Source organism: Coenobita brevimanus, chromosome 97 (assembly GCF_032717465.1).
Source record: "Coenobita brevimanus isolate Jiangsu-jjx chromosome 97, ASM3271746v2, whole genome shotgun sequence".
Taxonomy (NCBI): Eukaryota; Metazoa; Arthropoda; class Malacostraca; order Decapoda; family Coenobitidae; genus Coenobita; species Coenobita brevimanus.
The window spans coordinates 11,505,818-11,518,520 of NC_137050.1; the positions used below are offsets into that span (position 1 = coordinate 11,505,818).

The window sequence follows — 12,703 nt, forward strand, 5'->3', positions numbered from 1 at the left end:
TGCAGCTCCAAGAGTAAGGACAGACTTATGTAGAAATTCGACTTATATAGGAGCTGCAGGAACCAATTAATTATAGTATGTAAGTTAAGGAGTACTTGTGCTCAGTTTATCGGCCTTGTAGTTGACTTTGGGTGCAGCTATATAGATAGAACTAGTTCTGATTTACTTATCATAGTAGCTTGAACTCTTTTGATAATGCATTGTTTTGAATGCATCTTTTTTTATACAGGTGGTGATGGCAAAAGTGGAGGCTCATCACGAGGGCTGGAGCTGCCTGAAGATGTACTTTTGGGACAATTCAAACGTTCTGGCTCTGAACGACTTCGGGATGGCGCTAAGGCCTTCCTGCGCCAGATGGAGTCTTTCAAAAACAAGAAAAAGAAACACAAGAATAGGGATGGTGTGGTCATCAGTGGGCCTAAAGTAAGAATGCAGAGAAGAGAATTTTTTACAGTACCTGGTTAAACTGTCATTGAGATCAGAGTAATTAAAACACACACATTTATGTTCTGCATTCCCCAAGTTATGGACAGTATATATAAATTTTGTCACGAGATCAGCATTATTCAGGTTACCTTACTAGTGAAAATATATCTGATGTGTTAACTGCTGTACAGTATGTGGTAGGTGGGGGTGCCCATCATCCATTCACTCAGTGTACTGTAGTGTTGCTTCGTGGTCTCGACACTGTGACAAACCAAATGGTTTCCTGTAACCTAGGAAACCATTTACCATGCTGGTTGGTAACCTTATACCGTAACCAAATTATGGCATCTTGTGATTTAGTGGAAATCTGAGGTGCTCAGATCAGATTGAGCTTGTGTAGATTTATATCCAAGGGGTGGTTTGGGTTTATTGCTCACGTAATGCCACTCGGGGATGAGTGAGGTTGATCACTCTCGTCTTGTGTCAGGACCAGCTTGCCTAGCCACAGACTTCCATGCTTCTCATGGGGCAACAAAGGATTAGGTAATGAAATTTTTATTTTTTATTTTTTTTTTTTAATTTTTTTTTTTTTTTATATAACCCCTACACCGCGGGCATGTTTACCAATTTTTTTGCGTGTGCCGCGGAGCTATTCGGGCTCCGACAGACTCTCAAAAAATATTTGCCAAAAATCAGTTGTTAGTCCTAGAATATTAAAATTACATATGCTTATGGCACATACCTTCAGCTTTCTCCTGGAATGTTTGTTGAGCCTTCGTCGGTTACCGTAGGACTTGTGGAGACCTCTGACGTTGGGTAACGAAGTCTCCACTTTACACTTCCCGACAACCCGTAATATGATTACCACAGCCAGATATTAACACTATAAACACTACTCTATGATTTTCAAGTAGTTTGGGATCCATACTCCAAAAAAAAAAAAAAACACTGAAAGCAATGAAAATTACGAGCGTGTCTGACTGTCGCACTTGCGTAGTTCGCTCTTGGTACTGTCATTTATTATTCATAAAACCCCTCACACTTTATATTTCTATTACTATATAACACTTATATATATATCTACAGTCTTTATCCATAAGTTTCCTTCAGTAGTATTAGTTTATTGTCACTAGGGATTCAATTTCTTTTAGTAAAATACGTAGCATTCACTTTCTCGTCCTGTATACTAGCATTGAGAGTGAATGTCACTTTCAATTTCACTCTCATAACTCATAGTATTCAGACATGCCAGAGTGAAACTTTCACTTTCATTACTCCTAGGGTATATACTGTACTCGTATTCTTATAATACTACTCATTTACATTTCTATTTATGTTCTCAATTTTATTTACGTTATTTACATTTCTATTTTATTTACACTGTGTTATGCACTCTCACTTGAAGTAACTTATAAAACTATTTTCCACTGTTCACGTATATTTACATTCATTACTTTCACTTGCTGTTTACACATTATTTACACATTATTTACAATTCCACTTGCACTGTTTTACTCAATAGAAAGATCGTAGTCACTCTTTTATCAATTGTCAGCCCTTTACCTCTTTCCACACGAGGTTTAGTAGGGGGTAAAGGTCACAGGGCCCTTTGCATGGGGGTGAAAAGGCCCTGAAGCTAGCAAGAGCGAACAGACGTACCCCCACACTGGAAGATGAGAATGAACTGATAAGGGTGGGCCGGGGTGGTGGCCTACCTAGGGAAATCAGTACTGCCAACGTTTAGCCTCTTGACACAGCTGCTTTATAGCAGTGAAATGATTGGTAGGAAATCTAGACAATACATTATAAATTAGGTAGTTCCAGGTGAATGTAAATATCACTTAGGCTTCTCCCTTCCCTCCTTATATGTATATTTATTACGAAAATAGATTATACGGCATATTTCAAGGGGAAATAAACAGCGAAAATTAGCGAACGAGTGCACGTGAGGTGTTGTCAGGTGATAATTAGCCAATACCAGGTGTATGGCACTCTCACTTACCTTATTTCTTTCTTGTATATATTATTTGGTATAAGAACAGGGCATAGGGCTTATTTCAATGGATGAAATCAGTGAAAAATTCCAGGGAAGATTTACTTAGCGTAGCACGGCCAGGCAGGCGAGAGGATAGGGTAATGGAGGAGGGGTAGGGAGGGGAGTCAAGAACGGGGAGAAATGGCTAAATTGTCAACAATGGATGGGAGTACAGATGATATTAGGAGTGCTGACTAGTGTTGGACATTGGCAGTACTGATAGATGCTACAAGCCCCCACTTGGAAGACCGGGTGAATTCAAAATAACACAGAATCACAAAAGCGACGCCCCGCGGTATGATCCCTTGCTCCCAAACGTCACAAAAGTGACGCCCCGCGCTTAAGGGGTTAATGCAAGGAAGACGGAACCAAAGGCGGAGCCCACAAACCGATCCCTCCAGGAAAAAACAAAAACAATACAAAAGAGAGCCAGATTCGAGATGTGTTCATTTTGAGATGTCTGGACACACTGCATTTGAAAGACTGGAAATCATAGGAAGTAGAAAATACAGACAGAGGGAGACAGTTCCAGAGTTGACCTGTTGCATAATTGAAGGACTGGGAGTAACGGTTAACTCTTGCATTAGAGAGTTGAACAGAAAAGGGATGAGAATTTGTTGTTAGACCAGTGCTACGCGCCCGTCGTAGAGGTAGACAGATGCAAGCGGACAGTTCAGAGGAGCAGTGACCATTGAAGTATCATTAGAAAAAGAGATAAAGATGCAACAGTGCAGCAAAGAGACAGGTTGAAGTGAGCCAGTAAGAGGAGGAGAGTTAATGAGACGAAGAGCCTTTGACTCCATTGTTACTGTAATTGCTGTGAAGATTATAGGAAATAACTTGAATGAAGAGTATGAGAAGAATGTAAGAGCCTGTCAGGGTGGTAGAAACTTTATCACTGCCATCTCTTGTCAAGGAGGGTGGGGAATGAATCTTAAGAGGAAGAAAGACTTTGGAGATAATGAAGGTGCATTGCTTGGTTGTTATTAATCCCCTCGTTTTGAAATATGAGGAAATGGTATACAGGCATACCCCAGTTAAATGATGTACTGTAATTGGTTAGGTAAAACCCCATCGTTAGGAGGGGTATCATACGTTGGGGTACTTTTAACATGTAATGGGGAGCATTTACCAGCCTTGGGTTTCCCCTCAAACCAAGTCCAAAACCCACTCAACTGAGCCCAAAAACAAATTTAAAGCCAATCTAAATGGCCTAACAGCTGTAAAACAAGCTAACCTAAGCCTAAAACTGAGCCCAAAAACAAATTTAAAGCCAATCTAAATGGCCTAACAGCTGTAAAACAAGCTAACCTAAGCCTAACACCTGTAAATAACTCACTGAAACCAACAAATAAAATTTGAAAATCATCAAATATAAGTCTGGAAAAAATCAAGCTTAGTAAACTGTACCCCAAAATGACAATGTTCACCCCACCTATGGCCAAAACACATTAATCTAAGTTTAAAAACAGTTTATAAATTGACCTAAACACAATTGTAGTCTAAAATATCAAAATTGGTTAAAAACAAAAAAACAATGTTAAACCGGGGTTTGGCCATCGTTAGGCAGGGTATGGTGGTATTTCTACCCCCGTCGTTAAGCTGGGGTATCTCATCGAGGGGTATCATATGTCGAGGATGTTACTGTACAGCAATCCCTCAAATATGCGATGTAATAGACCTAAAGGCATGTCCGGAAAGTGGATCCGTCTGGATAAAGTGGATCCGTCTGGATAATGGACATCTCCCCTGACCCCCCTTCGTACATAACTTTGAAAGCCCTTGTAAAAGGCCACCACAGTAAATCGTACAACAGTTGTACCTGTTGTTTACGCAGTCTGGTCAAGCAGACCTATAAACCACAGCCAAGCAATTACCATGGTCAAACAGCACCCTGCGCTGTGCTTCTCTGCCTCTGATGCTTCTTCTGTTGCTGCTGCTGCTGCTTTTGGCTCTTCTCGGCTTCTTCTCCAGCTGCTTATGGCGTTCGTCACCTTTAGTCATCAATTGGAAAGACGGGAATGCGCCGGGGGGAGATTGCCAGCTGCGCTGCTTGGAACTGGCTGGTCGTCTGAAGCCGTTACCGCTCGACGTGGTACAAGGCGTTAGCCTTGGGCTCAGGAGCGACCATCAGCCACAGACAAGCAATCGCCTCTGCAGGGCCATGCCCCACAGTGACGTGGAAAAAAAAAAACGGCTACACAAGAATAATGCATCGGGCACACGAAATAGTGGCAATATGGAATAAAATCATGGTACAGTACAGTAAGCTAAAATAAAATCGATGTCAACACTCCGCAGCGTGTTGTGCTGAATAACCCGCTAGCTCCTTGACTCTGACTATTGCTCTGCAGCTGGCAAAGCTGTTGCACTGCACAGCACATCCTGTGTGGTCTAGTGGCATACTCCGATGAGCCTGAAGCAGGTAGGGAACAGGGAACAACAGAGGGGGTCTCTAGAGAACGCTGGGTAAATTACTGAGCCAGACAGCGTGGCGCCACTGGGCTATTCCTGCCCGGGTATGCAAAAATGTTCTTATGACCACAATTTCCACCTGGACGCAATCATTTTGTCCGGATAAAGAGGAAAAATTTACTTATAATGGTTTAACACACCCAGATCACAGGGTCCAGGTAAAGGATCATTCAGATAAATGTACGTCTGGATACTTGAGGGATTTCTGTACGTATGGTACTGCTGAATACATTGTTGGTGCATAAAAGTTACCAAGAGTTTAATTCAGGAGAGACATGAAAGTAAATAAAAACTATAGATCATGAAAGTTTTACCACTGTTAATTTTTACTCCATTATATGTGTCTTGTGCAAAACATAATAACTGTTGGCATACAAGTCACACTGCATTGTGACAAGAAGAGAGTCTCCATGAGTAAGTTCGCATAACCCTACTAGTCAACGGTACGGTATTTAATGACTAGTTGTTTATTCTTTGCAACATTTCACTGTATCAGCACTGTATATACATGTATAGTATGCTGTACAGTATTACTGCTTTTAATTCTTCCTCAGGTCAGTTCAAAGTAAGTGCCCTGATGAACTAGAGGTGTTGGATAAAGTACAGTGCTGGGTATTTTTTAGTGGTTAGGTGAGAAGTGATGCAGCGTTGTGGTGTGGATGTGGATGTGATAGGAAGCATTAGGAGAAATACATTGAGGTGGTTTGGCCATATGGAAAGGATGGAGAGTGAGAGACTGACAAGGAGAGTGTATGTGAGTGAGGTGGAGGGGGGTAGAGGGAGGGGGAGGCCAAGAATGAGATTGAAGGATGGAGTGGAGAGGTATATGAAGTAGAGATGTGCGAGCTGGGAGCAGGGCAATGAAACGGCGGGGGACAGGGCGACATGGAGGCGATTTGTTTGTGGCCACCCCTTTTGGGATCAAGACATCTGGCAATAGATAGATAGATGGATAGATGAGAAGTGGATCATATATCTTATATGATGTAATATTGGTAGCTATAGCTACTGCTTGTGTAGATACCGTTGATATAGCCAGGTATAATACAGTTGGTGTTTTAGTAATAGCACAATTATGCTACTAATTATAACTCTCCAGGTTGTTGATGAGGCAAACATGGAAGCAAGAGTGGCTGAACTTGGCTGTGTTGACTTGTCACGTGAATCCTCGCCCCCGACCTCGTCCCCTCTCCATCACCCCCAACTCTCCCCTGCAGCTTCCACCGCCACTGCTACTATTGCCATCCCTATCCCCACCTCAGTTGGGCAGCCAAGAGAAGCAGGACGAGCCACTCCAGGCGAGGTGGGTACTTAGATGCATTACTGTATCTGCCAACCTGATCATCCTTACACCATTTGACAGCAAGAAAGCTATGACTCTAGGTATAGGAGGGTGGGGGGGTGTCCCAGTGGTTGCATTAGTGAGAGTAATACACATAAATTATCACTCCTATTTAGGAATTAATCCTTTGTCTGCTAGTACTTCCTGTGACTGAACAAACTTGTCTGCTGTTAGTATAAACAGTACTCCTAGGCATACCAATAGCACAGAAAAGCCTACTGAATATAGTTTTTGCCACAGATTTCTAGGATTTCTCACATTTGAATTAGGTTTTCTGGTGTTAACTTGAATACAGCACTTAAGTGCATCAGCTGCAGCAAAAGGGTTAATAGTCATGTCATTTTCAGGAATCCTCTTCACTGGCCTCTCAGACCTCTTCCTCCACTCCACTTTCCCGTAGCAGACGGAAAAGACGACCATGGAGAAAGGGAGGGGGTGGGGGAGAAGAAGGAGGTGGAGGTGGTGGGGCTTACAGTGACTCCGAGTGCTCCCCTCCCACCTGGCGACACTACCTCACAGACGCTATATCTAACAAGAAGACATCAACTGGACAAGTAAGCATTAGGTTTTCATTGAAGCTGATTGCTCTAATTGACAAGAGGATATTCAGTCATGTAGCGCTGTCAGTATTGCATCCAAGTCTCCCCATATTGTTGTAGACTGTGGCTGTAGTTGAGCCTTGTGTCCATATACCTTATGAAGAGTAAAATGTGATAGAGATTTACCCATTTTATTGGTCATTCACTCTATTTTAAATTTCCGTACAGTGTATAGTCTTAGGTTTTTATTGATAAGAGAAAAATAATTGCAGTGTTGGTAATTATTTTACAGTCAGTTTGAGATATCATAAATATGCCAAGTAGCCAACAAACACTGACCACTTTTGTTATTGCGATGTTTTGTGGGTACAAGTTGAACTGAATATTCCTGTCCAAGTGTGTTTCATGTGTATCCCCATACCAGTAAGTATTTTGTATGTGTCAGACTGCAAGTGTGAACACAAGTTCGGTCTCTGTCTGTGAAGCATGTGAATGTTCTCACAATGACAGACTACAGAAACTTAATATTTGCACAGGTGAGACCTACTCAAACTCTTCCTCTCAGGTTCTTGTGCACTGTTACAATTCTCCAGTGTGAACTATGACTCACAAGGGGAACTTCTAATTGACCCAGATATTTTCCAGTTGATTTAGGCTGTAATCTACCTCACTTATAATTGTTTTCATAACAGTCAGATTTTCATTAATACATCTTGACTTTAAAGTGAGTGGTATGTACAGATTTATTACTTCTGACCACAGATTGTCTATCATAACTGAAGTATTTTTTGCAAAGCAGGATAGGCTCAGTAGAAAGGATGTGCAACTCTGTGACTTTGGTATGGATCATCATAAGATGCAGAGTATTGAAACATTGTATTTTATAATATTTTCAAGTTTGGACACAAATTATTTTAAACATTGTCATTGCAAAGCAGCAGTACTATTATTACTGATCTTTATTTTTTGTGACATTTTCTGGACCCAGTTTAGTTGTACAGCATTGATATACTGTATATTTTTTCATGGCTTACCGTAGATACTGTTTTCATTTGTTTAGCACATAGTAAGCTCATGCATTTTTTTTTTTTTTTCTTTTTTTCTTTTTTTTTTTAAGTCCCTGGCACTGAGCCCAGAGAAGCGAGGGAGCCTTAAGGTGATGGGCCGCGGTGAGCGACCAAGCAGGGGGCAGCAGCTAAGACATACTGGATCACTTAACTATGGCAAAGAGTCACAGGTTGCCAGGGAAAACTTTCTTGCCAGCATCAGAGGAGGTTAGTTATCTGATTCATATTTATTAAGAAGAGCCCTGATAATTTTTAAGCACAAGAGGTTCATACGGTATAGTAAGTTAGAATTTTCAGAGTGTGGTAAAATAGGTGTCCATTTCAGCGAACAGAGCTCTGATTTTATAGATTTTATGTTTATCACCATCATCATTCCTATTGTCTTATTCTCCTGCATCTCCCTGATAAGTAGCCACTGCTTGGTATTTGCTTGTTTCTTCTTATCATGTTGGCCATTTCTCTTCTTTATCTCGTTTTGATGATGATGATGTATATGCTGTTCCACTTGTTCTACTACTTGATAGACTTTCTTCCTTCTCCAGTGTTACCCTCGGTCATACTTGCAAAACATTCTTTTTTCTTGTATGTCCATACTATTTCAACGTACATGTACTGTACTTGGCATTTCTCAGTATTCGGTACACCACTCATCTCACTCTTACAACGCTCTCTTCTTTATCGGTAGAATTGGGCAGAGTTTGTTTACTTATCTTTGAAGCTGGTACTGGAAAGGAAATTTTTCTGTCTTTCCCCAAATTCTTTTTCAGCAGGAGACTGTCAGCAGCATGACACTCATACAGTCCTGTTTAATTCCACTGTGGCCGCTGTACCTATCATGCTTTTCAAACACCTTTATTTTTGTTTAATTGTAATACTTTCTGGCTTCGTCCTTGTGTAGACCATTTCAACCTCACCCCCTCTCCTTTCGTATCTTTCTAATTTTTTGCTTGCAAAACTGCTTAAAATATATCTTGTTTCACAGTGTAATGAGCAGCCGAGATGAATGAATCATATCCTAATGATGGGGTTGTGTTTAATGTGTGTGTGTGTGTGTGTGTGTGTGTGTGTGTGTGTGTGTGTGTGTGTTTGTTTTACTACAACATCAGAACAGTGTTTACACCTTAGTGTTTGTTTGGTATTTCTACAGGCTGTCTTCACTTTTACCTTGTAACAGTTTCATTCGTAATTTAGTAAAACTTGAACTTGCAACTGACATGAAATTCCAACATTTCCCCCCCCCCCCAGTAGATTCAAGGCACCTGACTATACATTGAAGAATAACCAGTGAGCCAGAATATATATATCCCTCTACTATCCGATGTAATAGAGCCAAAGGTATGTCCCGAAAGTGGGCCCCTGGTTCCTGGACTGGTACTTAAGGACCCTAACCCAGCCTAACTTTGAAAGCCACCTAAATAACTCCCAATTGGACATGCATAGCACCTATTTAAACCTATTTAAGACCCTATTCACACCAATAATGGACATAAAGCTTGAAATAAATGAAAAGGAACCAATGAATGAGGAATTAGAAGTGACTGTACCTCAGCCAGGATACTTACAGGACGTCTGTGGCCGCCTTGTCTAAGGATTTGGCAGTGATGAAAATGCTCTTGAAGCACTTACAGTACTCCAGTGTTGTGCTGCACTTAATTCTTTGCACTGTGAGTAACACTTGTTTAACACTGCACATTGTTCCTAGCTGCATCATGCCAGTTTCAGCCACCAGTTTCAACTTCCAATTTGCATTCCATAGTTGATCCTTGGCACTCTAAGTTCTAATTTCTTAACACTACACAACACTGTAAATTCCCGTGTGGTCTATTGGCGAGGTATTGCAGTTTATTCACTGTTTATTCACAAAAAACGAGCACGTGTGGCTTCCATTGTGATAAGCATCTGCTCACCATCGAAGTTAGGCAGTAACTGTTGATGACGGGGAAACAGAGTTGCCAGATCGCAGTGGCCGCATTACCAAACTCCTCAATTTTCATTAAATTAACTTTTCATTACCAAATTCGTAAAGCTAGCACATATTCTTCACTAATTATATATACAAGTGGAAGTACATGTAATCACTCTACTTTTAATTAACAGCATGTTGATTATTTTCATGCTATGTAGGCTAGTAGATTAATCTGAGAGAGCAAACAATCCACCATCTCCATCCTTTATTGGCCAACATTTAGTAATGAAAAATACCAAATGGCAACCCTGACAGGGGAGGGGGGAGGAAGGAAGGGGTGAAGGGGCCATGGTGTAAACCAGCTGTTCGGCGACGTGTGACAATTTCAAATTACGGGTGGGAAAAAATTCAGATTATTTTGTTTTTTGTTTTTTCTTTTTTTGGTCATTTTTGGGTTTCTAAGGTCCCAGCCCACAATGTCTGGAAAGTGGGCATCTGGATAGTACGGAGATTAATGTATATATATATATATATAATATATATGTATACATATTGTATATATAGGTAGATCCCCATAGTACGCGCCTATATGGGTGGCAGAGGACGTCTTGTACTAGAAATTTGCGTACTGTGAATAAATAAACTTATGGGAAAAATTACATATGGGTGGCACCCCCCCTTCATGGGCAACCCTTGAGACGCCTTTCATACCTAGGTATTGTACTATACATGGAAACTATCTAAGACATATTACCTAAGATAAAGTAAACCTGCAAGATTATGGCTTTACTAGGTAAAGCATTGGTGGTAGGTGGTGGCGACCATCAGCCACTCACTTGATGTAGTGCTGCCTACTTCTTCCTTAGCCTTTATCATTGTTTTTCTGTGCCTGCCCTCCTCTCCTCCTATAACCCCTATCTTTCCTGTCACTTCTTATTGCTCTTTTTTCCTTTACAGGTGGCTTTACATTGAGTGACAAGCCAAATGGTTTCCCGTAAGCCAAGAAACCATTTACAGCACTTGGTGGAAACCATATAACCAACCCATACGTGCTTGCTACGTATCGACAAGTGGGTTGGTGGAGGGTTAGTGCCCCTCCTTGTATAACCAATAACTCAAAGTCAAATGGCCACCCTTTACGGGATTATGGCATCTGGCAATAAATAGATAGATAGACCTTTACCTGTTATCGCTTCTTGGGGGGGGGGGTAATGTCGCACACTCGGGGTAACCCCGGATTTGGGCCACTCTTCGCTGCCCATCTCGCTTACAAGTTCAGTTTGCTTACTAATAAAAAATACGCTAAAATAGAAAAAAGAAAATAGGTCCTCGCGTACAAAGGGGATCGCGTACTGTGGGGATGTACTGTTTTTATTTATATATATATATATATATATATATATATAGAGCCTCTGTGGTACAGTGGTAGAGTGTGCGTTTCATACACGGGTGAACCAGGGTTCGCGCCCCGCCAGGGTAATAAACTTTGGGAGTCGGCCACGTACTGCATTGGCGGAGACAAGGGGTTCTGTGGTTGAACCAGTATCGCTTACTATAAAGTATGCTTGCACCCAGTCGGCTTGCACGGGCAAATTACACTTGGTTCACAGACTACACACACACCCAAAGCCACTCCAACACTACAATTACACTTACAAGCACTTCTCACCCTACATACAATGCCTACCAGACAGCCTAAGCCACTTGGTAGAGATACATTGGCTGTATCGTCCCGACTTCGGTCTGGATAGGCCGGTCCTGCAGTGGATACTCAAATGGCTGATGATGATATATATATATATATATATATATATATATATATATATATATATATAAGTAATCCCTCCAATATCCGATGTAATAGAGCCATAGGCAGGTCCGGATAGTGCTCCTGTCTGGATATTGGGCCCCAGCTTATGGACTTGTACTTATGGACCCTAACTCAGAGAAACACCTATACAACTCCCTCTGGACATGCATTGTACCTATTTAAGACCTAAATCACACCAATAAGGGACATAAAAGACTGAAATAAATGCAAAAGAACCATAAAATGAGGTTTTAGAGGTGAGTTTATACAATATTAAACATACTGGGTACTTACAAATCCCTGGCTCCTAGACTGGTTTGAACCGCCAGTTTGCAGTTCACAGTTAATCCTCTGCACTCTAGATTCTAATTTCTTAACACTGCACAACACTGTAAATTCCTGTGTGTTCTAGTGGCGAGGTATTGCAGTTTATTCACTGTTTATTCACAAAAAACGAGCACCTGTGGCTTGCACTGCTATAAGTATCTGCTCTCGATTGGAGTTTGGCTGTGACTGTTGATGATGGTGGGGTAACAGAGTTGCCAGATTGCAACGGCCACATTACCAATCTCCTCAACTTTCATTACCAAATTTAACTTTTCATTACAAAATTCGTAAAGCTAGCATTTATTCTTCACTAGTTATATATACAAGTGGAAATACATGTAATCACTCTCCTTATAATTAACACCATGTTGATTATTTTCACTCTATGTAGGGTAGCAGATTAATCAGAGAGCAACAATTCACCATCTCCATCCTGTGTATCCTCATACATGTGAAAAATCCATTTGGTAATGCATTATTCTGATTCATTACCAAACGAATTTTTCATTACCATATTGGCCCACACTTGGTAATGAAAAATACCAAATGGCAACCCTGACAGGGGAGGGGGAGGAAGGAAGGGGTGAAGGGACCATGGTGTAACAGCTGTATGGCGCCACGCGGCAATTTCAAATTACGGGAGGGAAAAAAGTCAGATTTTTTTCGATTTTTTGCGGTTTTTGGCCCATTTTGGGAATATTGGATCCCAGGATGATTATGTCCAGTTAGTGGGGATGTTCGGATATTGGGCGTTAGGATATTAGAGGGATTACTGT

At 41.1% G+C, this 12,703-nt stretch overlaps 1 protein-coding gene across 1 annotated transcript in view; it reads left to right on the forward strand.

The window, feature by feature from the left end:
• The window catches only part of LOC145413821 (uncharacterized), a 514,227-nt gene that overhangs the window by 436,424 nt on the left and 65,100 nt on the right, over positions 1-12,703 (forward strand). The window contains exons 9-12 of the mRNA XM_080283483.1: positions 230-423; positions 6,036-6,239; positions 6,626-6,832; positions 7,935-8,091. Coding sequence (XP_080139609.1) covers positions 230-423; positions 6,036-6,239; positions 6,626-6,832; positions 7,935-8,091 — 762 coding nt within the window. The remainder of the gene's footprint in view (positions 1-229; positions 424-6,035; positions 6,240-6,625; positions 6,833-7,934; positions 8,092-12,703) is intronic.